General features: G+C 38.8%; 8 protein-coding genes across 8 annotated transcripts; 4 read left to right on the plus strand and 4 right to left on the minus strand.

Moving 5' to 3' along the window:
* Positions 1-172: 172 nt before the first annotated feature.
* Positions 173-1450, minus strand: BDF20DRAFT_849355 (uncharacterized protein). The gene is made up of 6 exons (XM_053079900.1): positions 1209-1450; positions 1090-1120; positions 900-1019; positions 744-822; positions 574-662; positions 173-499 (listed from the first exon to the last, which is right to left on the minus strand). The coding sequence occupies exons 1-6, from the start codon at positions 1257-1259 to the stop codon at positions 426-428; spliced, it is 444 nt and encodes a 147-aa protein (XP_052938671.1). The 5' UTR covers positions 1260-1450; the 3' UTR covers positions 173-425.
* A 685-nt stretch (positions 1451-2135) lies between these two features.
* BDF20DRAFT_815285 (uncharacterized protein) lies at positions 2136-3764 on the minus strand (the record flags this gene model as incomplete). The annotated part of the gene is made up of 7 exons (XM_053077067.1): positions 2136-2325; positions 2390-2487; positions 2553-2672; positions 2772-2860; positions 2980-3283; positions 3399-3480; positions 3586-3764. The coding sequence occupies 7 exons, from the start codon at positions 3762-3764 to the stop codon at positions 2136-2138; spliced, it is 1062 nt and encodes a 353-aa protein (XP_052938672.1).
* Positions 3765-4442: 678 nt separating this feature from the next.
* Positions 4443-8357, minus strand: BDF20DRAFT_849373 (histidine phosphatase superfamily-domain-containing protein). Its single transcript, XM_053079901.1, has 10 exons — positions 8166-8357; positions 7915-8043; positions 7366-7826; positions 7140-7291; positions 6396-7056; positions 6166-6298; positions 5152-6042; positions 4972-5058; positions 4726-4885; positions 4443-4642 (listed from the first exon to the last, which is right to left on the minus strand). The coding sequence occupies exons 1-10, from the start codon at positions 8224-8226 to the stop codon at positions 4504-4506; spliced, it is 2874 nt and encodes a 957-aa protein (XP_052938673.1). The 5' UTR covers positions 8227-8357; the 3' UTR covers positions 4443-4503.
* Positions 8358-10206: 1849 nt separating this feature from the next.
* Positions 10207-10816, plus strand: BDF20DRAFT_909947 (ribosomal protein L23/L15e core domain-containing protein; the record flags this gene model as incomplete). The annotated part of the gene is made up of 3 exons (XM_053083652.1): positions 10207-10222; positions 10302-10711; positions 10802-10816. The coding sequence occupies 3 exons, from the start codon at positions 10207-10209 to the stop codon at positions 10814-10816; spliced, it is 441 nt and encodes a 146-aa protein (XP_052938674.1).
* A 576-nt stretch (positions 10817-11392) lies between these two features.
* Positions 11393-17093, plus strand: BDF20DRAFT_815116 (eukaryotic and archaeal DNA primase, large subunit-domain-containing protein; the record flags this gene model as incomplete). The annotated part of the gene is made up of 10 exons (XM_053077048.1): positions 11393-11859; positions 12604-12740; positions 12853-13170; positions 13342-13913; positions 14007-14208; positions 14251-14358; positions 15229-15387; positions 15617-15686; positions 15788-15908; positions 15987-17093. The coding sequence occupies 10 exons, from the start codon at positions 11393-11395 to the stop codon at positions 17091-17093; spliced, it is 3261 nt and encodes a 1086-aa protein (XP_052938675.1).
* A 1524-nt stretch (positions 17094-18617) lies between these two features.
* On the plus strand, positions 18618-20055 carry BDF20DRAFT_904489 (WD40-repeat-containing domain protein; the record flags this gene model as incomplete). The annotated part of the gene is made up of 2 exons (XM_053083036.1): positions 18618-18707; positions 19132-20055. 2 exons carry the CDS (start codon positions 18618-18620, stop codon positions 20053-20055), a joined length of 1014 nt encoding a protein of 337 aa, XP_052938676.1.
* Positions 20056-22894: 2839 nt separating this feature from the next.
* Positions 22895-24572, plus strand: BDF20DRAFT_849388 (uncharacterized protein). The gene is made up of 2 exons (XM_053079902.1): positions 22895-24218; positions 24327-24572. Exons 1-2 carry the CDS (start codon positions 23070-23072, stop codon positions 24426-24428), a joined length of 1251 nt encoding a protein of 416 aa, XP_052938677.1. The 5' UTR covers positions 22895-23069; the 3' UTR covers positions 24429-24572.
* Positions 24562-26703, minus strand: BDF20DRAFT_849389 (uncharacterized protein). Its single transcript, XM_053079903.1, has 2 exons — positions 26397-26703; positions 24562-26302 (listed from the first exon to the last, which is right to left on the minus strand). The coding sequence occupies exons 1-2, from the start codon at positions 26549-26551 to the stop codon at positions 24988-24990; spliced, it is 1470 nt and encodes a 489-aa protein (XP_052938678.1). The 5' UTR covers positions 26552-26703; the 3' UTR covers positions 24562-24987.
* Positions 26704-26765: the final 62 nt, after the last annotated feature.

Raw genomic sequence — 26765 nt, forward strand, 5'->3', positions numbered from 1 at the left:
TCGTCGTCGTCGTTAAAAAGAAGTGTAGTACGATGTAAAACAAAAACAACTATAAATCCGATTGTCAGAACAAGGGACACGACACAACTTTTTGTGACCCATTGTAGAACAAAACAAAACAAGTTTTAATAACGTAAAAAAATGAAATCCATGGCGTTGGTTGAATCAAAACATATATATATATATATATATATGCTATGTATAAGAGGTAGGATAGCTGTTAAAGTAGAGATAAAGTTGGCTGCTTTAAAAAGAATTATATATAAATATATTATATATAAGAAAATGCTGGTGATGAATTGGAGGGGCTTGAAAAAAAAAAAAAAGAAAGGCATACAAAAAAAAACAAGGTAAGCAATACTGAAGGGAATGGATATGCTTCATTTTCTGTCGTGAGATCCACGTCATGTTTCTTTTTGCTTTACTTATTCCTCCTCTTCCAAGACTTCCTCAGGCTCCTCGCCGCCTCTACGTGAAGGCGTCAAGAGTTTAAATTGTGCTACAATGACAAAAAAGAAGGTGATGATGCATGAATACCAACTATCTTGGGTGGGTTCCTTTTCGTGCACCTACTTTGATTGATTTCGGCTTTGGTTCTGGGATTTCCCTCCTTATCCATGTAATCGTTATAGCGAAGTGTTCCTTCAACGTAAACTAGATCACTGAGCACAATAAACGATAGATGAGCTATCTAATCTCCTATCCTTGAATAATGAATTTCAGAACAATGAAAAAAAAAGTACCCTTTTTTAACTTTGGAGAACCAATCACCGGCTTGCCAATAAGTGACACGGTGCCATTGCGTTCGCTTAATCCAGTTGCCTAAAGTCATGGTTGCATCGTGGTCAAAAAAAGTCAGTAACCTGGTCATTCCTCATCGTGAGTCGTCGTTCTCTCACCTTCTTTATCGGGTCTTGTTTCTGATGTAGCGACTGTATAGTTGGTGACATAGCGATCTTCGCTCAATTGAGTTGTGGTAGGATCGGCGCCAATACGACCAATGAGTTGAACCTTGTTCACTATTCAAAGAACCTTGTTTTTTTAATCGTGCTGTCCGACATTATTCTAAAGGAGATATATATTACTTACAGTCAGAACGAGCAGCTGAAGAAGAAAATGCCTAATGCCAACAATGGTTAATCTCATCGACGCGTTTGAATGTTTCACATACAAGACACAAATAGTTAATGTCACAATAACAAGCTTACTCTGACTGAATTGAGTGTTTGTAAAAATGGACGACGAATAAATGCTGACATGTTTTTATGAATGAGAACTTTTGAATTAAGAAACAAAAAAAGTAATAGACAAAGAACAATTGAATTTTTAAAAAAAAAATTTTTAATTAAATCTACCCCCCCTCACTTTTTACCAAAACACACACACACATACACACACGCACACACAAACGCACAAAGGCACGCACACAGAAAAGAAGCCCGAGAGACACTCCCCACCCCTTTTTTACTGGGAAATGCCTCCTTGTTCCTCTCCGAAAGGTTTTAAATCACGAAAAACATTTCTTACGTAAACAATGCCATCCCTTGACATGGTCGAGGGCAAACCGTCAAACACCAAGAAATAGCACAGTAAGATAAAGTCAATGCTGCTCATGAATTCAATGGCGGAAGGGGGTGATGCATTTTATTTTATGCTTGATATATACTTGGAAAACTCGTCAAGCAAAACAAATGAAAAGAGACAAGATAATACAGAGAGGGTATGCTAATTTCATCTGTCTTTTTTTTTTTTTTTTTTTTTTTTTTTTTTTTTGATAAGAATAAAAATGGATATGTACACGTTGCTCTATGAAAACAAACAAACAAAAAAAAAAAAAAAAAAGCGGATCTTGTCAACGGCTATTGTCAACATGAGCATCGTGTTGCTGGTCTATTCAAGCCGGAATGGGCTGTTGCTCGGAAGAGACTACATTCTTACTTTGTTTGTTTAGCACAGCAGTGGCAGCAGGTGTTGTCTTTGTCACTGCCACATTGGCTGTGTGAGGGTACATTTGCTTTTCGAGGTGTTCCTTGGCTTGTAAAAGGTTTTTGTAGTCAATCCTACAGTGAAAAATGTGGAGCAGCCAAATCAGTAGGCCATCGACTTTCAACAACATTCTTGTGGGCAATGAACAGTTACCCTTTACTACCGTTGAACTCGTATTCTTCCTTGGCATTCATTGTGAAAAAGCGTGGATGCCATTGGATGCCTTCTTTCTGACGTAGTTTTGTCTCTTCACGTTGTCTGTTTTCAATAAACGTCTTTTCATCTGTAGCTGTGTCCATATCTCTTGCTTTTATAGCCAATGTCACCTTGGACCATAAGCTACGACACGTCAAATAAAGTGAGTTGGTTTTTCGTAGACGTACACGTTGCTTCTTTTTCTTACTTTCTAGATTCATTCCATTCTTGATTTTCTAAGGGTTCCACAATTTGAGAAGCGCTGTAAGCCTCTGCTACTTTAAAAAATGATGCTTTGGAAGAGGACTACTTGACGGGGTTAGTTAGGTTCTCTTTGATATGCGTCTATAACCAACATCAGAGAGGTATACCTTGGGCTTGTGAATGAATAACTCATCGGTCCAAATACCGGATATCTCGTGTAAAGTTTCGTTTGTTGAGGTACGCTTGATTTTACCAACAACTGAATGATAGCGACCGGAGAAGAGGCCCTACCAAATGAAAGAATTCTATATTAGGGCTTCTTGATAAAAATTGAAACCTCCCTTTTTTGGGTCTCTGCTAAGAATGGATTGTCCAATTTTTTTTACCTTTGTTTTAAAGTCCAATTCACAGACAAAGCCTAGTGATTGACATTTGATAAAGGATGAATCCCCCATCTCATAAATCATCTTGCCGACTATTTTTTTTTTTTTTTTTTTTTTTTTTTTTTTTTTTTGCAAATAGAAAGACATAGAATAAAACGTGTTATCAAAAAAGAGGTCCATGGTCAGTCAAGGAGGGTTGGTTTCAACTTACATAAAATGCCGCGTGCATATACGTTGGGGTTTGTAATTTCGTACGTTTCATTGTTCAATTCAGAAAAGGTAATCCGTGTATAACCTTTCATGACGGTAGCAGCACTGTTGCCCAAAAACTTGGCCTTGGGATGTGCTTCACCAGTGACAAAAATACCGTGCTCAGGGATGGAATAGTAATAGGTCGTAATAGGCGGATGATGAGAGACCTGCTCAGCGATATAATAAGCTTTCGTGCCATCGGGCAAATCATATCGACATCTAAAGAATTCACCCAGTATAGGATTATAGGGTTTCTTGACGCCCTATCGTGGGTTCAACCGCAAAGAAAAAAAAAAAAAAAAATAATAATAAAAATAACCAGTCAATGATGGGTGAAAGCTAGGCTTATCACATGACGCAAGACAGAAGAAACACTACTTTTGGAATAATATGCCAACCGGAAAGGAAAAATCGACACACTTCAACAAATCTTTGAGCAGGATCCGTTGTTTTCGAAGCCCTACAATCATTGCATAGGTTGACAACACCGTGCGTTTAATATGACAGTTTTTTACAGACGAGAAAAAAAAGCGCCAACAAAAATAAATCAAAAAAAAAAACTCACTTGATCAGTAAGTCTGGGTGCGTCATAAAGTCTGTGAATTTTTCAAGCATGCTTCTTGGTTCCAGTACAAAGGTGGGTAATGTAACGCGAGAAAGGTCAGTGCCCTTGGTTAATTGGGAAATAATTCCCATAATAATGCTTTTATTTTCATCTTCCAACTGTTCTACGCTTTCCACCATCTCTTCCTCAGCTTGTTGCTTGTTGCTGCTATTTTTTCGGCTCATCCTCCTTTGGAAGCAAAAAATTAAAATAAAATAAAATAAAATGAAAGGGCTGTTTTCCAAAAAAAATAAGTTGGGCAAAAATAGAGAAAGTAAAACGGTTTGATTTGAACGAGAACCAAACAAAACAAAAAAAAAAAAAAAAAAAAAAAAAAATGAAAAGAAAAAAGAAGGAGGGAGGGAAGGAAGGAAGGGAGGAGCATCTCAAAAAAATGATGGTAGTTCAAACATAATACAGCAGTTTCAAAGCGACTAAAAGTTTTTGGTTATTAATCAGTCCACTTGTGTCCGCGCTCAGTATTTTTACCCGTTTTTTTCACGGTTTCCCTGACATACAAAAAAGAGCGGTTGACGACCCAAAATCACAAAGCTGGATGAGGACCATCTCGGATCAAAGAATTATGTAATTTCTCATCAAGACATGTAGTACAAAAATGGAAGTGGAAAATAATGACGAGAATGGCCTTCTCTTTTCCAGCCCCTTTTAGTCATCTTTCATGGTCCTTGGGAGTGAAGTCATCAATCCCCCCATTTTTCCATCTCCGGGATAAAAAGATGGACGTCCTTCTAAAAACGACTCCTTTTCATCCCCAATAAATGCGCCCTTTTTTCACCGGATAAGCCGAACCCTTTCCCAACTTTTGTTAAAGTAGGATTATTCCATTCAAAATCTAAAAGGAAATAAATTTTATTCGAGTCATTGATTATCTTCCTGGGCATAGTACAACTTTCGTTCTTCAATTTGCTTTTCAATGTTCGCTAACTCGGGAATTCTGAGGTAGGCTGTTTTGTAATATTGAAGTACTTCGTCTAGCGATAAATGTGGAATCAAATTTCTAGACAGACAATAAGAACCAGAAAGTGTCAATAAAACTATCGCTACCTAATGCTCACAAATCAAAGGGTCCAACTTTCTCACCTTCGTGGTGCTACTTTCAGGCAATGTTCAGCATCCATGTGTAAATCCAAGATACAATCATAATGTGCACCAGAGCTGAAGGCAATGCGAAGTGAATATTCCTTTTCCGTACCGTTATGTCTATTTCTTTCATACAATTCAAATGTGATCTGTGTCAAAACTAAAGACAGTAGTTGCGAAAGAAAAAAAAAAAAAAATAGTCAGAGGATGGACACACTTTGATTCATTTGGAGAGAAATACTTTACAGTCTAGTTCTGGCAAAACGGGTCTAGGATACTTGGTAGGTAAACCCGATAGATAGACCAGATTCAAAAGGGTATGAACATGGGATTCTAGAGTAGCAGGAAAAAAAAAAAAAAATTGGAAAAATATTATGAATTACTGTCGCCCTTTTTTTTTGTCATAGGCAATAGAGGCATAGGTACCTTTCGTGAAATACAATCGCGTTTTAGGCTTTTCAGAAGCCTTGAAATCTTCCAAATCACGCAAAATACTCTTGAGCAAGGGTAACGAAATCAGCAAACCGATGGACTTCTTTTCCTTCTCACTAATACCATATTCTTGAGGAGCAATAAAGTTGAACAAGACCCGCACATAAGTATACAGATTGCGCAGATCAGGATTGCCCTTTTCGCATTTTTCTACAGATCGATAATGATTGGACATATCCGAGCTGATGCTGCTGCTTGTATTGCTACGTATTTCGATGGGTGTTGAAGCGTCCGACGTAAGAGCGCCCTCTGGCTCACTAAAGATAGCCTCTAAGAACTGACGATTGTGCAAAGCATCATATTTTAAAGAGTCATACAGTTCCGGCACGCCCGACGGGTCAGGACAGAACGCGGATGCTTGTACTTGTACTTCTTCTTCTTCTTCTGTTTTCGCAACGTTGACCATGGCCGTGGCATCAGAATCACTCCCCGTATCCATGTCATCGCTGGAACAGAACGTTTGAAATAGCTTCTCCCATCGTTCTTTAAAGAGCGTGGGTGATTCAAAGCAACACCAGCGGCGCTGAAGCTGTTCTACGTCCTTCGTGCACCAATTGATACGCATGATCGTGCGAAGACGTGCCATCAAAGTCGACACTTTCTGCAACACAGCGTGCGGTTGAGGTAGGTCTGCGGGCCAGCCGCATTGAGCTAAAAGAGCCGCTGGGATGTCGTAGCCTGGTCGAAGCATGACTTTAAGCTGCTTTTTGACAGCATCCATCTGCTCTTTAGCAGCATTACTATCGTCGAGTAAATACTTGCTCTCAGAAATAACACCTTCAATCGATTCAGGTCTTCCCAAAAGATAACGTGTGAAAACATCGGCTGTCATAAAAAATACCCAACAAACACATTAAACGTTAGCCCTCCATCCCCTCCCCTCATTACTTTTTCGTGAACAAAGCTCAAATGGATATCTCTATGAGCTCTATCTAAGTCAAGCCTTACCTGTGGCACGAACTCTACGTTCAGAACTACTCCAAATTTTGATGTCATCTGTTACATGTTTGTTCAAAATCTTCATGTCTTTTCTTAGATTTTCACCTAGATCTCTGGATTGATGCAAACCTGCATGAGTAAACTACAATAAAACAAACCCATGGCGGGCGAGGGGGGGGGTCAGCATCTTGGCTTGTCACTGAAGAATATCCATCTAAACAAGCGTTGTTGCAACCTACTTCACCACCCCATTTAACGTTGACCTGCAACTTCTTTAATGTATTGGAATCTTTATCAAAAATAGGTTTTACTTGAACCTTTGTGCCAGGCAATTCTTTCTTTCTGTCCAAAATCTCCTTCAATGACAAGAGTTTTTGTTCATTCTCCAGCTTCCTATCCAAACACTTGTCGATCGCATCGATGACCAACTGTAATTGATGTTTCTGACGGAAAACGACCTCCTGCGTACTTCCTTCTAGCAAATCCACAAAGGGGGATGCCACTAACGAAATTTTGTGCTTGCTTTTCGGTGTTCGATCAGCGTGCCGAAAGACGGCAGCAAAGCCTTTCAGTCGCCAAGCGTTTTCCGGTAAAATTTCGCGAGGAATATCGTGGATGGAAATGGAGGGACGTCGTTGAACGGATCGCAAAAACGCCTGAGACAACAGTTTGGCGCATTGATCGTAATAATACTCGTTGCCCTTTACAAAACTCCAACCATTGACGTCAATCACGTAGGATTTGCCTTTCACACGTAGCAAGTCAAATCCGCAGATCATTTGTCCAAACGCCTTGGACACTTTACCAGCAATCATTTTCTCTTCGTGTGTGAGTTCGGCAACATACCGAATTTCTTTGCCTTCTGTGTTACGCTTCACTAAACCATCCACGGTCGGTGATCTGATCCCATTGAGGGAAAAATAGAGTGAGTAGATGGGCTCCCCCTTCAAACTTACTCCCCCATCCGCGCCCTTCAAACTTACTTTCTTGTTTCTGCATGAACGTAGCTCGCTCCTACCGTGTAAACTTTCACATCCTCACTATTTTCTGTCATCATCAATGATTCATACACCCACGATCCATCGGAATGAGGTATATTCAGATGCGGATCAAATTCACTTGATTTATTGCCAATCTACAGGTAACAAAACGGTTAAGGGTACGGATATTCCCTTTTCGCACATGCTTCTCTCTGCTTTGATTACTTGCCTTTCTAAACAAGCGTCTGCCCCCACCTCCTCTTTCTCTATCATAGTAAATGTTGATATTGTGATCCTCGCTGTCGACAGGCTTTTCTAGAAACGTCTTGGGCAAAAAAGCTCCATCGACTTCCACACCCTCTTCAGAGACCTTGCAATGCTTGGTATTCTTGGAATATTTCCCCAACACGCGTTTGATATCCATGCCGGTCGTTCTATGAAAGGCTTCCGCAGCCTCTGGATCTACTTTGGCGCCTCCATCACGAGAAATGACCAAACGCGGTGGAGTGGGTACACCTGCAGCATCCAATATAGCCATCACAACACGACGATCCCATAGCAACGATTGCATACACACATCATTGACAATGAAGGGTTTACGGAGTTTAACATATTGAATCGCTTTGTCTAATGGAAAACCAGCCGAGAAGAAGCATAGTAAAAAGTCGCAACCCGGCCAATTTTCAACCTCTACCATATAAAAAAAACCGATGTGTTCCATTTGTTGGTTTTTTTTTATTTTTTAATTTTTTGCTGCATAAATGACGGTTTGTCATACCTTCATCAATAATCGTCTTATCTCCAAAAATAACAATTTCGAAATCTCCGTAAGTAAGCATTCTATCTAAAATATAACGCATAGGTTTTGATCTCGCTTTTTTATCCATGGCGCATACACCAATCACATCTACCATCGGACAAAGACAAGAAATGAGTCTCTCTTCTCTCCCTCACTCTGCCAGTTACAGGCACTTGGACTTATTTTCGACTCAAACTATTTCTCATTGTTACTTCACAAAAAAAACATACATTGTGCTTTGCTCGTGGACTCGGTTCTTTTCAATGGTGAAGGTGAGAGTGCTGCAGGCATAGTGATCGTTTCAACTGCTATAGACAGCCAACAGAAAAAGAGAAAAATAAAGCTGAAAAAAAAATCAAGAGAAAAAAGGGAGGAGTTTATTGTTTTTTGCTGTTTATGAGATAACCCAAAAAACCTTTTCTTTTTTTTTTTTTTTTATTTTATTCTATTTTTTGACAGCAAGAGATCTACCAATAAGATTATGAAACTCTTATAGAATCCCACTTTGGTTTTTTCCGCACCTTTTTTTTGAATTTCCGTCTCTTTCAAGTACTGTACGGATCATCTCCAACAATTTTGGGGCCTACTCACACCAATTACGCTTTCTAGCGAGTGGTTTTTTATCAAAAGACATTGATTCTGAGACAAAATGAAAAGCGATGGCTTTCGTGTTCGAGAGAGCTTGAACCTATTGTGAATTCTGACGCAAGAATAGAATCAATACAGAGCATAGAGAGACAGTGTCTGTCACCCAATCGCGATATAGGCAATCTAGCGGTTCGTTCATGTACTACAAAAGGATACAAAAAGCGTATCATGTCTTACTGTCGAAAAACTTTGTGATGTTCTTTAAAGTACTGCGTTAAGCTATCGAATGAGTTTACTGCCAGTCATAGTAAAGTGCTGTCTGGAAACAATCCAAGGGAAAATCAAAAAGTCGAAAAGGTCGATGAAAGACGACTCATGGATCGGTTGTATAGCTCTTTTCCGGCACTATAGACCTTTTAACTAACGCTGGAAAATTGAAAACGAGTTTCCCTCAGCTCGCTACTGAAAAGAGAAAAGACGAATGGTAAGCTTCCAAAGAAGATAGCATCGCCTATCTTATCGTTCGATTAAGAAAATTAGTTAGGGATGTTCAAGATAGACATACAAGACGACGATTGTGCTGATAGAGCATTTGCCAGTTGTTCAAAATCCGCTTTCATTCATTTGCACTCTGCTTATAGGGTACAAAAAAGTGAATAACGTAAACCAACATAGGGTGCTTTGTCTTTATAAAGTGATGAAGCAAGATATCGCCCCAAGTAAAACAACCTGGTCAAGCTATACTTTCTACGCTAGCCCATCATTTTCAAGTGCATGGGTTTATACATATTGTGCATAACATCTATATAAAGATTGATTGAGGTAGAATGTTATCCTCTACCGCTTATATGCGACTGTTATTATCTCATCCAACAAATATAGGCTGATTTAAACTTTGAAAAAAGCATAGAATCCCAACTTACCATTGTAATTTATTTGACTTTTACTTACCGAGAAAACATACTTACATGATTCAGTCTTTATTTTCAGCCTATGTTCGTTGCTATCAGCAACATATACTTTTTTTCGACTTTAGCGAGTTGAAAATAACTTTCCTTATCCAAGATGTTTGAATGTTTGTTCCTCCAATAGGCACACGTAAATAACCTCCACAGCTGCATAAATTTGTCCGATCCGAACGTCCTCAAATTGAAGGTGTGCATTTAGTTGAATAAACAAAGGGGGGGTTGAGAAGATCCCTCAATTTTCACCTGGAAGCTAAAAAGAGCGGGAAAAGGAAGCATTGTTACGATAAAGAAGCCTTCGCCCATACAAGAGGTTCTATTTCTTCCCTCCTCTTCAACGTTGAAAAATGCCTGCTAACTCAGGTACCGTAAAAGAAAGAATCATGTTAATAACAAAAGCGTCGGTACATGATGTGGATGGACATGGATTTGAGGATGGATCGATGGATGGATATTATTCTATGGCTTCAATGTTTTTTAAAATGCACCATGAGCGAATTCTCAGACATTATTGTAGACACTACATTTCCATCAATGTGTTTGCGCATTGAACATATTTTAGTCACCATCTACGAAACGACACAAAACAACACTTCAATGATATTTTTTGCTTGTTGTGGTATCGTATATTGCGTGTTCTATGCACGGAACAATAGAATCCTGCAAAGAAGATTGACAGAAAGCAATTCATAAAGACACCGGAATCAAAGAGCTTACCATGTCCATTCACTATTGTATCGAGACATCCCGTGTTCATTTGCATTGTGGATACTAATTGTTTATGCACATTCTTTTGATGACTTTCTATATTAGCTCCTAAGGCTAAGGCTCAAGCTGCCAAGAAGGCTGCCCTCAAGGGTGTCCATGGTAAGGCTGTTCGTAAAGTCCGTACCTCCACCCACTTCCACATCCCCAAGACCCTCAAGTTGAACAGAGCTCCCAAGTATGCTCGTAAGTCCATCAACCACGCTCCTCGTATGGATCAATATCGTGTCATTCGTCAACCTCTCAACACTGAAACTGCCATGAAGAAGATTGAAGAACACAACACTTTGACTTTCATTGTTGACGTCAAGGCCAACAAGAACCAAATCAAGGATGCTGTTAAGCGTCTTTATGATGTGGAAGCCGCCAAGATCAACACTTTGATCAGACCTGATGGTTATAAGAAGGCTTTCGTTCGTTTGACTGCTGATGTTGATGCTCTTGATGTTGCCAACAAGGTAAGCCAAAATGATTAGCTTCAAAAGAGCACCTCACAAAGATAAAAACTAACACACAAACTTTTCTTACCACTATCGTTCATCATTTAGATTGGTTTCATCTAAGCGATTTAAAGAGAATAAAAAAGAATAAAATAAACTGTCCTGTTTTGCTTTTTCTTCAACTTGTCATCTTTTTCTATTTTACACCAACTAACGCTTAGCAAAGATCAATAAAAATGATCCATCCATATTATCATTTTTGCAGAGAATGAAAATTGAGATGATCCGTTGACATTTGTAAAAGAGATGAAAAGGCTTATTGATCTGTGCGTAGGCGCCTGCATACATGTCGACGTTCTGCAAAATATTAAATACGTACATATTGCATCAACCCGCTTTCTAATTGACAATTTCGTGCAAATTGATAATTTATTAACTTTGTTTCACAAACAAACCAAAAATTGGTTGCCCCTTTTTCGGTCATTTTTTACATTTCAAACTAACTCTTTTTTATCTGCTATTCCCTTTCCTTTTTTTTTTTTTTTTTTTTTTTTTTTTTTTTTGGTTGTTTTGCATGATAGTATGACGACACAGGTAGTTGATTCTGCAACAGCAGCTAATACTATTCTACCACAACATCATCCAAACGAAAAGCAACTACAACCAGAACAACTTACCACGGATGATCCAATAGTAACAATGGACACCGCGACTAACAACACCACGCACCATCACCTTTATCAGAATGATAATACTACAAACTCAACCTTTGACTCAGAGGACGAGCATGATGATTTAGGTTATGACATTACTGAATTCGATTTAGATGTGGTCGACGATGCACTTCTGAACCCTAATAGCAAAGAATATATGGATCATTTCGGATTTAGAATACAAGTCAGAACAGACGATGAAGAGTCGAGCGATGACGGCTCGATGAGCGATTACAGTCCAGTTTCTGTTGGCCATCCACAACAACAACAACAACATCAAGAAGAGCAGCATAAAGATAGCTTAGATAATGAAGACGAGGAAGATGTTGTTATCAAAAGAGCGACAAGAACCAATTTCTCGCCCATATCAACAACTACTTCAATGACACCCACGACCACCACTACTACTACCACCACTGCTAGAACAACAACAACAGCAAATAACAGAAGTGAGTGTGATGATGATGAGTATGACGATGATGATGACGGTGATGACGACGATAGATATTCAATTGATACGCATATTACCTCTCCTCAGTCCTCTACTATGTTCAACCTGCAAGAAGATAAGCTGAAATCAAGCGCAGAACAAGATGTCTGCTCTTCTATAAATAGTACTACTACCACGAATACCACTATAAACAGAAGTGTAATGGACGAATCAAAACAGTTGTCATTATCGTCAAACAATCAACCTTCTGAAACCATGTTAGAATCACCGCCTGAGTCATTGAATAAGAATAACGCTCAAAAAGAAACAGCACCTGTCTCAGCTATAGCATCTGTCTTGCGCAATTTACATATGGATGAGGAAGAGCATCAGAAGGAAAATCAACAGACTCGCCAGCAACAGTATACTCATCCAAGCAGTAGCAAGAGTAATAATGGAAATCAAACCAATCCACACCGAAGGAGTATCTTTTCCAGTATGACAAACCCATTTTATCATTCTTCATCTACAGCTGCTGTTCAAAGAAGTAATTCTACTGCATCATTACCCTCTCGAACTGATTCCTACATTGCGCGTCCTTCACAATCGTATCAACAGCGACAAAGCGTGAAGCAACATCGACAATCTATTATTCTCTCACCTCACTCACCTACTAGCTCTCTTATGTCACCCGTAGTGAGCAGCAATAGTAATGGAAGCATGATGGCTATAGGGCAGCAACAAAGCTTTGATCAACTTGTATCCAGTTACAAACGTTTGTCACATCAAGAGCATAAGCTTGATTCAGATGAACATCTAGCGTTGAAGAAAGACGCTTTAGCCTATCTAAAGCAACTGAAAGAGCAAGATCAAGGATCCAATGATAAGAGTCATATAGATTGGAGTAAGTTTTTTTGATCTTTTCTTTTTGTTTTTATTTTGTTTTTGTTTTTTTTTTTTGGAAAACCAATGGCCATTTCAGTCTATCTAATTTGAAGAAATACTTGATTTTCTAGCCTTCTGGGAGTCGGTCATCCATAACTTTGGAGATATAGTTGAAAATCAGTACGATAAAATACAGGAACATCTTATTCACGGCATACCCTCCCTACTTCGCGGCTATCTATGGCAAATAATTTCTAAATCGGCTGATCAAACCTTTAGAATGAAAGATAGTGACAACATGGCCTATTATACAGATATATTAGTTAGAAAAAGCACCAGTCATTTTGAAAAACAAATTCAAAGAGATGTTCCGCGTACTTTCCCGGGACACCCATTTTTTCAGACAGAAACAGGGAGACGATCTTTATTCAATGTCGCAAAAGCCTACAGTCTCTTTGATCAAGAAGTGGGATATTGCCAAGGTCTATCTCATATCATAGGTTGTCTTTTAATACATGTATCCTGTATAGCAGAACAACAACAACAACAACAACAACAGCAGCAGCAGCAGCAGGAAGAAGGTAATGGATTTGGGCATAAAAGTAAAAAAAGCAACCAAGACAAAATGGAATACGCTGCGTTTTGCATCCTGGTCAAACTTATGGGCAAGTATGGTTTACGAGGCCATTTTACACCACATATGGACCTACTACATCAACATCTTTATCAATTTGACAACGTGTTTCAGCAAAAGTTACCGGTTGTGCATCGTCATTTAGAAAGAGAAGGGGTCACACCCTCCATGTATGCTTCTCAATGGTTCATCCCTCTATTTTCTTATTGTAACCAACAACAACAAAAACAAGTCTTTTCTCAACCATGGATGGAATTTTTGTTCCGCATCATGGATTTGCTGTTGGTAGAGGGTACACATATATTGATCCAAATCGCATTGGCTTTGGTGATACGGAACCAAGACAAGTTATTAGGAATGAAGTTTGAGCGTTTGGTAAGCTTTTTGTGTCATGACATTTTTTCTGTCTATATCCATGCTACCGAAGAGGGTGCAGTCGTAGTGGATGTTGACCAGTTTGTACAAGATGTTTATCGAGTGGAGTTGCCACCAAAATTCATGGCAAGATTGGCGCAACAATACTGGAACCAACAACAGCAGCATAGTGTAGGTGGCCTCGTGATCGATGAAACAGAAATGGTCAATACAGTGGCTGGAGCAAGAATGTCAATGGCCTCTCAAAGGCCTTCTACTTCGGCAATGACACAAGAGGAAAATCTTCGTCGTATCAACGGTCAACTCTCTGAGCATATTCGATCTGTTGAGGGCACTCTACAAGCTTTGCGTCAGGAAAATCAGGAATTAACCAACCAAGTCATCAGCAGTAAAATGGATATGGCTCGTACAGAAGATGAGAAAGAGCAATTACGGTACGAATTAGCACAAGTGAGAGCTGAGTTTGAGCAATATAAACGTAGAGTGAATCAATCGTTCGATGAGCGTGTCAAAGTGCTAGAAGAAGAAAATGCCCAGTTGGTTCAAAAGAACGTGGCTCTAGCGAGCCAGCTGACCGAGACAGAAACCATGCTGATCGAATTGAAGATGCAGTTTGCAGAGCGAGAAAGTGAATTTGAAGACTTGAAGCGCGATTGGAAAGCAGCGATAAGGAAGTAAAACATTTGAAATAGATTATTTCATCCTGAACGTTTTAAACGTTTTTATACCATATAATTTACAAAACCATAATTATGCCCATTAATATCTAATTCTTTGTTGAATGCTAATACAGTCTTTCCGTTCCAAAATTGTTGTTCTACTGATCGTTGCTTGTGGGATTATATTTTGTTGTACTTTTAATATATTCATGGACGCTATTTTGAGATTTAACTTGACAGATTTGGAGAACCTTTTATCGCTACCTTTCAGTTGAAAGGCTTTTGGCCTCTAATAAAAAATCCAAAATTATTTACTGCCTGTTCAAAGTCATACTGCTACAAGGCATCGTAGCTTTTTCAATAAAAACACTGCTCGTATTTCAGCAAGTAACTTTCATTGATATTCCAAAAAAAAATAAATTATGATCAGTATCAGACTGATAATCAGAAACTTAAAAAGTCCCTTAAAAGTGTACACGCACTTTACGAAATGGGAGCTACTTAAAGAGAAATTTAATTGGATGCCAATGCTAAAAACTATACAGTACTGGGCATTTTTTGGTTACGAGCGATTCAGACTTGATAAGTTGATGCATCGATGATGAGCGAAGAAACGAAAAATGGATCAAAATTCATGTGGTGCAAAAAGGCTCTCTCTTTTTTGGAGATCGGGGGTTATAAAATTATTGAGTCGTGTTTCTTCTTTTCTCTTTGTCGCGATCTCGCGTCTCTCTTTCATACCATCTCTTTTTCCTACCCCTATTTTTTTTTAGGCTACAGCGCATCGATCACACATCAAGACATGCTCAAAACGAGAAAAGTGAATCGCTTTGCAGCAGCAGCAACAGACGCTGCTCAGCGCTTCGGCAACAGAGGGGGAAGGAACAATAGCGAGCTGCTGAAAGAATACCCATTTCGTTTGAATTTCTATTTAAAGGTACCGACATCTGAAATCACCATTGAAGAATTTGAGACTTTTGCTCTCGATCGATTACAAGGTAATGGACCAGATTTTTCATCTGTTGATTTACTTGGAAATTATACAGAAAAACGATATTAGCCTTGAAGAAGAAGAAGAAGACGACGAAACTTATTGTAGTTCTTTTGATATTTATATAGTACTCAGAGCGATTGATAACGCAGCTATTCGTCGCAAAGACATAGCAACTGAAATAGCAACTACACTCGAGCAATTTTTACCATTGCACTCCAACTTGTCTAAATCAGGAGATTTGTATATAGAAAGACGTAAAGATCATATCAGTCATTTTGTGTTAAGAATGGCCTATTGTCGAAAGTATGTCCTCGTAATATGTGTTCTTCTTTCAATGTCAACAGAAGAGGATATGTATAAATATTGAAATTTGGAGCGAGGCATTGATTGTTTTGATTTAACAGTTTAGATCTACGTAAATGGTTTGTGAATCAAGAATTGGCATTATTCAAAATTCGTTTTGATCAAGAAAGCATGGAGGAAAAAAAACGATTTTTGGCTTCACTCAACCTGAACTGGGAAATGGTAAATTCATGGAGAGTAGTAAAAAGCAAGTAAAAAAAAGGTGAATGTCTTACTAAACTCGAATGAGTTTTGAAATAGATTTCAATGGAAGAAAAAGAAAGCCTAAGAAAAGAGCTTACTACCTGCTCTCGATGCAAACCAGGCATCAATGCAGATGACTACGTTACAAACGAAACGTTTTTCAAAGTCGACTTTTGGAAAGTGCCCGAACTTGTAGGCACCCGCTCTGTCTTTGTCAAACGTGGTAAAGCCTACGTTCCAATGAAAGAACAAGTCAATTTAGTGATGACCGAGTTTAGAAATTACCTCGAGCGCGCTCTGAACGCGACTAGTAAGATTTTGCCTCGATTAGAAGAAGACGATAGACTGAAACCTATTCTTCAAAATGTCGAGAAACAATATGTGGGCAAAATGTACAATGGGGAGGACGCCGGATCGGATGGTCATAAAATTAAAGCGAGTGAAGTGGATGCACTGGTGAAAGCGCACGCACCGTTGGGCATGCGCCATTTACATAACGTGTTGCGCGCCAAGAAACATTTAAAGCATGGTGGTCGTTTACAGTACGGCCTTTTCTTGAAGGGTATTGGATTACCATTGGAAGAGGCGCTAATCTTTTGGAGACAGGCATTTTCAGAGATTACAGATGACAAATTCAGAAAAGAGTATCAGTATAATATTCGACATATGTATGGTTTGGAGGGTTCACGTCATAATTATAAACCGTTCAGTTGTATGAAGATTATAACAAGTAACCAGCCAGGACCGGGCGACGATCATGGTTGTCCTTACAAACATTGGTCGCCACAGAACCTGGAAGCAGCTCTGAGGAAAGACGGTCTCAATAATCAACAAGTGCAAGAAATTTTAGAACTGTCGCGTAATAAACATTATCAGGTTGCATTGACACGACACTTTGAATTCCTACATCCCAATATGAAGCAGAAGATTGATACTATTGAACATCCGAATGAGTACTACGAGCTAAGTAAACAATATGCAGAAGAACAACAGCAACAACCGTCATCAGAAGACGCTCAGATGGAGGTAGTAGAAGAAGAAGGGGCTGCTACAGAGAGAGCAGTGTCAGCGGAAGAAGAAGCTAGAATAGAAAAAATGTTAGCAGATGAAGAGGCGTTATTAGACGAAACCATGGATATTGAAGGATTAACCATTGGCAGTTAATTTATAAAAGCATCACGTCATATAGAAAAAAGCAATTGAACTTTTACGTGCTGCTACTATTATTATTATTGTATTGTCAATTACACGCATATAAAACATTGTTACATCGAAGAAATCTTACCGAATCAATGTGTAAGCTCTGTTTGGCAAAAAGACTGATTTCACAGTTATTTAGATGTGTGTACAACCTTTAAAATGTTTTGGTATTTGTGTTTACTTGATTTGGCTTCTGCCATAACAAAAAAAAAGAAAAACCCCTTATTTTTTCGTTTGCCCGCATCACTTTTTTTTTCTATAAGGAAACCCCGCCAAAAAAATTATGTCAACAGGCATCGTATGTTTTCAATGTTTATGTATGCTTATACTCGGTATATACAAATATACACATACACTGATATAAGAACCCTTACCATTAGATACAGCAGTTTTCAAGCCCATCCGAATATTTTATGCTTTGTTGTACAACTCCAAATACTAACTTAATTGAGCACAAAAAATACTGGGCGTTTCTAATGAATCTTTTACACATACACACAATAATCTACATATTCTCATCAAAACAATAGACTAAACAGAGGAAGAGTGACAAACATAATATCTATAGCAGCAAGATGTAAGATAACAAGCGGTTTTCTTTTTTCTTGTTATTTTTGCACACTACAGGATAATGGATATGAGATGAAAGGAAAAAGCAAGCAAGAAAAAAAAAAGACATTGCCTAATTAAGTAGTGTATGGAAAATGAAAGATTGTTACTGTAGTAGTTTACTTTATCAATTCCGTCATTTTATAATGATGCCTAATAATTAAACAAACTGAATAAACAGGTTAGTACTAAGGGATCCCTATCATTGTCACCATCAAGTATTCATCTCAGTCATTATTGTTGTTTATACACAACTTGTATTTACATAATAACAGCTTTTTTTTTGATCTCAGCCTGCCACTGATGATTGCTTTTTGTTATTCCGTTTAAAACGCGTCAATGTCTATCAAGTAACTGTAAACAAAAGTCTAAACAGAAAAAAAAATAAAAACTAACTGATGATGACGTACCTGACACAACAAAAGCTTGGAAAATCTATATAGAAAACATAAGAAAAAGGCCATTAAAGAAGGGGAAGGGTGGAGAATGGGATCAGAAAAAAAAGTTGTTGTTCTATCTCCTATTGTTGTAGTAATGCTATTGCTTTACCGTTTTAAGTCATTGTAGAAGGAATTCAAGGCACTCCGCAAAAAAAAAAAAAAAACTTGTACACAAAAAAAAATAAAAATATTCAGAATGTATAAATACTCCTCTATACAAAGGACGTTACATTATGGAACTGACTTCTTCTTTCCCTTTCTTTTGTTAATCTATTTTATACCCTCTTCCATACTTAGTTTGCAACTCATTGCCATACATATGACTCTCTCTCAAGCCCCCATTATGCAGTTCCAACAAAATAGCCCTTATTTATTTGATACCCACTGGGCAGAATATCAAAAGAAATCACCCATCAAACAACATTATCATCCGTATCATATGCAATTATTGACAGATAAACTCCACAAATACCGAGGAAACACTACTGTCCTTCATAATAAAGATTGTTATGCAACCTTACAACAGCCAGTCAAAAGGCAAATTATCCGATACCACAATTATTCTTTACCAACAGCATCAAATCAGCACAAAAATACCATTATGACTATATTACCCAAAAAAGGTATTTTATATGTTTGATGATTGAATTTAAACATGACATTATCAATAAAAATCCTTGCATATTGATGTTGATGTTCTTTTTAATCATCATTTAGACTACCTAAGTCAGCTACCGGTCGAAATTATTTCAGAAATCCTACAGCATCTTGTCGATGATATTCCAAGCTTATGTCAACTTATGTCAACCTCCCAACAATGGTACACTCTACTTCGATCCAATACGATATTCTGGAAGCACCTTTCCCTCAATCCACGACAATGCCAATGGCACCTGCAAATCCCCGCTCATATCCCTTTCAACCACATTGATTGGTACCAACTTTACAAACAGCGTACTATTCTCGATACCCGATGGTCCAAAGGTCGTGTAGTCACCCACTATCTTATGGGCCATATTGACAGCATCTATTGTTTACAATTTGACAAAACCCAGCTTATCACTGGCAGCCGAGATCGTACCATTAAGGTATGGGACTTGCGAACCTATCAATGCCTCAGTACTCTTTATGGTCATGAAGGAAGTGTTCTTTGTCTCAAGTTTAACCAAGACACCATGATCTCTGGTTCTTCTGATACAACACTCATCGTTTGGAAAAGAAACCTACCTTCTCAGCAAAAGACAGCTCCGTGGGCACCGGTAATGCGGTTACACGGCCATACAGCTGGTGTACTCGATATCGAATTTGATGATCGATTGATTGTGAGTTGTTCAAAAGACAAGACCATCAGAGTTTGGGATATCCATAATGGCCAGCTATTACGAACTATCGTTGCGCATCGTGGCCCAGTGAATGCTATTCAATTGGTAGGTGATCGATTGGTGTCGGCTTCAGGCGATGCTTTGATCAAAATGTGGAATATCTTGACAGGCGAATGTCTCAAGAAGTACGCTGGGCATACGCGTGGTCTCGCTTGTGTACAGTTTGACGGAGATACGATTGTTAGTGGTTCAAATGACAAGACGATCAAGGTCTGGGATGCGGCTTCAGGTCAATGTAGAATGAGTCTGGAAGGTCATACAGATTTGGTGAGATCATTGGCATTGAAAGATGACAAAATTGTGAGCGCGAGTTATGATCAGAGTATTCGCGTCTGGGATAGAAAGACGGGTGCTTGCTTGCTAAACTTTCAAAGTGGCCATACTAGTTGGGTGTTTGATGTGGCATTCGATGCAACCAAGATTGTCAGTGCAAGTCAAGATCGAAGAGTGTTGATAATGGATTTTACGTATGGCTTAGATACCCGTTTCTTTTGAAAATTTTGTCCTATTGTAACTATCCTTTCCTATTTGTATAAAGCTTGTCTCCCTCTTCTGTGTCTTTCTTCTGTTGCAAATATATCATTTCTTCATGTACAATTAATTTTTTCTTTTTTACTGATAAAGCACTTTTGTATTTCTGTCCCATGGGGAAAGAACGAAAAAATGCATGCTAAACATAGTCGTGCAAACACACACACACACACACAAAAAAAAAAAAAAAAAAAAAAAGTGGTTATAGACTTGATTGCACTGATTTCATATCGAACATTTTTAGTGTAAAAGAGCCAATATATTGATCTCACATGACCTCATTGATTAAAAAAAAAAAAAATGTTTAAGCTGTGGATTGATGATCATCAAGTCAATGTTTTACTTTACAACCATCGATCAAAGGAAAAAGGTCTCAGAACAGATTTAGCACGTCCTTTTTTAACGATGTAAAAAGACGCAAAATGTTTAAGATAAAAAGTCAATGATCGTCTCCACTTTGATCGTTTTTTTTTTACACTCAATTTTTGGTTTCACTTTTTTAGGGTCTCATCACACACACACATATACGCTCGCACACGGACGGTGCACACACACGCCGCACACCATTTTTCTGTCTTGAATGTGTGAACTATCATTTCTCTTTTCTTCTTTTTTTTCCAATCTTCTCCTCTTTTTTTATTATTTTTTATTATTCATTCTTTTCTTTTTGGTTAACTCCCTTTTCTATACAAAGTCAAAGTCCAAAAAAGAAAAAAAAAGTTTATTTTTCTTCATATTTGTGTTTTTGTAAATTGTGGTTTTTTTTTTTCACAAAAAAAGATATCCGTCTTCACTTCTACTTTATTCTCGTGTACATACAATATCACCCGAACCATAATAACGTTAATAAGCCTTAACTGAATGATGTTGAATAATATGACATCTGGACAGCAACCAGCTTCAACGCAGCAGCAACAGCAGCAAATACATCAATCACAAGTACAGCAAGGGCAAGGTGCACAAGGTCAAAGACAAGAACAACAACAGCAAGCAGCAGTGACAACAGCAGATTTCTTGGCCTTATTATCTCAAAACCAAAATGAGGTGCAAATTGATGATGCTTCTATTGCCGTTGATGCAAATGCCTTAGTGTTGGATATTCTAGATAATATGAACAAATCTACTAATCAACAACAGCAATGCTTTCTGGAGCAGCAACAACAACGACAACAAACATTATCGACTACGCCAAGGACGACACCGAGCAATCCCTCACCAGCCAATTCCCAAAATATACAGCCTATGACCATGGATTACAATGAAGACTTGAAAGACAATAGTAACAATAATAGTATGAACTCCACAGCAACCGCAAATACTACAGCTACGACGACGACGACGACTACTACTACTACCACCACCACCACTGCTACTACGAACAGTGCTACGAATAACAATAATTTCAATTTTAATCAAGGTAAGAATGATGGATAAAATTTTAAGGGAATTTTTTCCCATAAAAGGCTTTCAAGAAACGTATCCATTCCCTTTTATTAATAACAATCACTTACTCTATGTTAGATTTCCTGGCACAATATACCCCCTCTTCTGACATAAGCATTGACCCATTCTTCAACCTGAATTTACAAGAGAATGATCCTTTATTATCGTCAAATTATAATTCATTGAGTGCAACGCCTCCACAACCACAACAACAAAGAAGTAATAGTATTGCTACAGCCACAGCTTCAAACACTGGCACCACTGTCAATGGGACTGGGTTGATGGACTTCAATAGCACGGCTTCTAATACATTATTATCACCAACACAATCGAATTGGGCAGCTACTAGGCGTCATTCTGTCGCAGTAACAGGTGGCAGCAGCTTTCTAAACGAATTGAATCTCCGTGCATATCCTTTTAACCATCAACAGCAACAACAGCAACAGCAGCAACAACAGCAGCAACAACAACAACAACTACAATCATTCACTCCTTCTTTAAATACACCAACAACTGCAAATGTTTTTGCTTCATCAGCAAACACCTTTTATAATACAAGATCGCCCATTTCTACTACACCCATGAACCATGGTTTCAATAATATCAATCCTATTCGACAACAACTGGTTCAGCAACAATTGCAACAGCAACAATTTACTCAACCTATACCTCTACAAAACCCTCAACAACAACAGCAAAAGTTAATGGCTGCCATGACATATCATAAAAGACCCATAATGACTGCACAAAAATCTACCAGTAGCCAATTATTAAATATACAAGAGAATTCGATGATGCCACCACTTGTGCATTTGACTCACCGTGCCTCTATGCCGAATATCTTTTTGTTCGATCATCAACAGCAACAGCAGCAGCAACAGCAGCAGCAGCAGCAGCAACAAAACTTACAGAGGGAAAGAACGAACAGTGGCACTATACCAACGCCTACCCCACCTATATCACTCCAATTCAACCCTATGCCATGGTCGAATACTACCTCTACAGATAACACGACCTCTTCTTCCGCGACGACTCCTACTAACACTATTACTTCGAATAACAATAACACCACGGCGGCCTCCACCAACACATCTACCACAAATGATACAATTGGGTTTTTTGAGGACTGGAATACAAATGATACAACTCAAATCAATCCCATGTTGACCTCAGATACATTTATGCCTTCTTCCTTGATGGAAGTACAAGAAGAGGATGAAGGAGATGAACAACTGCAGCAACAGCAACAGCAGCAGCAACCGCCTCTTTTGAGTCGTAAACGTTTCTATTCCCAGCAATTTGATCATTTCCCCACCACCACCCCTCCTCCTAATCAGTTCATGCCTTTCACATCCACTTCGTCCACGGCTTCTGTTCATCCTTTCACGACCCTCACACCGCCTACCACCTCATCCGTTTTCAGCAACAACAACAACAACAGCAACAACACATTTCAATTCAATAACAATCAAAGTACGGGCAGCAGTAATAATAATAACAACGGCGGGAGTGATGATTTTATCTGTCCCTTACCCATGTCAGGTGTGTTAAGTAGACGCGTCAGTATTGCAACACCGCAAGACATTCAAATGTGGCATCGTATTATAAACCAGAACAACAGTAACGCTACTGTGAATACTGCTGCTATGACGACATCTCCTGGCTTACTAACACCCATGTCGACGGCCGTCTACAAAGTAGACGAAGAAGATGAATTGATGGAGAACGACGACAGAGACGTCAAAAGACAGAAACGTGCAAAGTCTATTTCAGTTGCTCCATTTTCATCCTCATTATCATCACAACAGCAACCACAGCCACCACAAGTGCCTGTGGGTACAGCACCAACACTTATGCAGCCAGAAAACACATCTGTACACCCTATTGCTCCAACAACAATTACCACTGCCACCACTACGAGCAGTGTCCAACAACAGAACGGAAGTAATAGGAAGAACAATGGTAAAGGTGGACGGAAGAATAGCACTAAGCCCAAAGCCGATAGAGCCTTAAGAAAGAATCATACGGCAATGACAATGACGATCAATGGTGGCACAACAAGTCAAAAAGGAAAATTAGCCAAACTGTCTTCCTCCTCCCATAAAGATAGCAGCACTACGACAAATATCAGTGATATGGAAGCAAAACGTGAGGAGATGTTGAGGATCAAAAGAACAAGTGCCTCGTATAAAAAGGATCAAGAAGAGGATGAGGATATGTTGATGATGACCATGGATGCTGGCGATGCCGACGAGAACAACGACGAGAATAACGACGACGATGAAAATGCTCAAGATTATCCCCATATCACAGATGCAGACTTGGAAGCCGCCCGAAAGAATCCTACCGCCATTCCACGTCGACAAAAGTTACGATACGAAGGAGATGAGTATACTCCCAAATGGGTGCGTTATACCGGACAACAAAAGGAAGGCTATTGCGATACTTGTCAACCTGTCGGTAAATGGCTTCAATTGAAAAACAGTGCCTTTTGGTATCATAAGCAGTTTTATCATGGTATCTCTTCGGTGTCCGGTAAACCATTTGCTAATCCTTTGGAACAAAGACCAGGCATTGAGAACGCCGATGTCATTGAAGGGCTGTGCCATCAATGCAAACAGTTTGTGCCTATATGTAATTCTAAGCGTAAGAATAGTGCACTTTGGTATCGTCATGCTCACAAGGTACTGAGATATAAAAAAAACCCAAAAAAAACCCTCGAGATTAGATAAGCAAAGGACGTTCCTGACTCATTTATTTTCCCGTTCTTCCTTGTGTTATTCTTATCATAGTGCCATGTCTACGATAAACCAAAAGTCAAGGGTAATAGCAGCAGCAGCAGCATATCGAAGAAACCCACCAATGCCACATCTCCTACCACTACCTCCTCGTAAATGACAGCTTTTATTTCACATCTTTCCAATTGCTCAACATTATATCACCAAATATCATTTTTTATTATACATATAATATCATGGTTTCTCATTGTAAAACTCTTTCAGCTTTTTTACTTTTTTTTTTTTTCTACTTATTTATCCTTCATTGACTGTAAATTATACATATATTGCTTTTATCCAAAAAAAAAAAAGAAAAAAAAAGAAGAAAAAGAAAAAAAAACAATAGAAAATTCAGCTTCTGACCCTAATTTGCAGATCACATTCATTCAAGAATATTCCTTTGTATTTCCAGAAAAAAATTCCAGTAGCTCGGAAGCTTTTCAAAACGGGAAAAGGCGGGCTGAAAGAAGGAGTAAGGATACGTAAAATACATGGTTAAAGTACATGTTAAAAGACAGGGAAAACATTTTTACATAGAAGCAAAACAGTAAAAAAAATTTATTTTCATATTTGGAATAAGTTTATATCAAATATTGAGAAATAAATGGAGAAGCATTTTTAAAATTGTATACAAACCTGGTATTTTACGAAAAATAAAAGGTATCACGGAACAAGTTTACTTGAATTCTTTCCAACTCTCATCAAAACCTACACCTTTAAAGTCCCAGTTACCATCTAGATCTACTGCCATTTGTGCTATTTTCAACCAGATCTGTTCCAACTCAGGGTCTTCATCTGGGCCATAGATAATTTGAGCCACAGCACAAGATCGAACGACTTTGATGACATGTACTTCTTTACAGTCAAGAGACTTATTAAACACATCCAGCCAATTATTGTTACTCTTTTCTACGTGGTTTGGTGATTTATAATTGAGTAAACTCCGAACATTTAAATTGGGTCTTCCTCTAGCTACGTAATATATCAGCGATACAATGAGATGGGCCTGCAATAAACTGACTGCTTCCGAAGGCGCGACACGAGGAATGTATTGATGGAGGAATTCAGCCGAAGTGACAGCATGCATGAGGAAAAAATCGAGACGCAAGACACCAGGATAATCATCACGAAGACCTGAAGAGCCAAGCAGGAGGCCAACCGCTGTGTATAATTGTTTGAATTTCTTTTGGATATCAGTCGAGTTTTCTTCAATCTTCCATTGAGCGGCATAGTCTTTCAGTTTGTTCAGAGCATTTTGATCTTTCAGAACGGCGTCCAGCTTTTGGTCGTCTTTGAAACTGACAGAAGAGTCAAAAGTGGGATCTTTTCTGATCTGGTCAAGGACGGCAAAGAGCTCATTTCCCTTCAAGAAATTAGGTATATCTTTGGATTGATCATCCTCTACACTTTTTGCTGCACCTGTTTCTGCTGTTGTTGATTCCTCCTTATTATCAGATACTTTTAAACGGGTCGAGATTTGCTGAGACAACTGATCAATAAACTGTGTAACATAACCACGGGCAGCAGAAGAGGTGTTTTCAGCAATAGCTTGTGCTTGAGCCGGAATCAACATCGACGAAGTACGAAGGGGTGGTTGCTTGGGAACGACACCAGTGAAATTGGGTTCTGTACACGCAGCCATAGCTAAACCTTCGGCGACAATGGCGGGAATACCGAATTCAAGACCGTAGCCAATATGAATGACAGGGTGGTAAGCGCCACCAATCGTTCGTGCAAGGAGGTCGCCACTCCATACCCAGCGGCGGACAGTGTCATGCATGCCATACTTATCCACTTCCTTCTTGAACAAATTGAGGAAACTTGTATAAGCGTCGCCGTTACCAAGTTGTTCGGTATAGTTCTCTCTAGTGAGCTCACCCACAGAAGGTGGTAAAGGGCGCTGATCTTTGGCGTGATAATCAAAAATCTCTTGAATTTTCTCTTTACTGGCTCCTAAGGAATAAGCAGCCAGGAGATGATGAATTAAATGGCTAGGGAGTAGATAGATTTAAAGAAACACAATATTAAGTAAGACTGTCTTCCCCAATGGAGCACACCACACTTATCACATCTAGCTTATTTTACTTGTGAAATTTCTTCTCATTAAAAAAGCAATGGAAATCATGATTATTCTTTTCTAATAGTTGCTCAGACAATGCGGCTGCAGCAGGGCTAACACCTGGAACTAACATTGTGAAAGTCTCGGGTTGAAGAGGTATATTTGGTTTAAAGCTTGACATCTTGGCTTATTGGTCGTTTCTTTTTTTCTCTTTGTGTTGAAGACAGGTATTTATTGTAAGCTGAAGTTGATCAAATAGAAGGAAAAGAGTAGCATTTTCTATCACTGCTTAGCATATTTATATCAATTTTCTGTGTTCTGGTCATGCAAAACGAAAAAAAGTGTAATTTTGCCGTCATTTTGGAAAAAGCCTGCCAGCCAGCTGCCAGTCAATC

Source organism: Mycotypha africana (genome assembly GCF_025528875.1).
Source record: "Mycotypha africana strain NRRL 2978 chromosome Unknown BDF20scaffold_2, whole genome shotgun sequence".
Lineage (NCBI taxonomy): Eukaryota > Fungi > Mucoromycota > Mucoromycetes > Mucorales > Mycotyphaceae > Mycotypha > Mycotypha africana.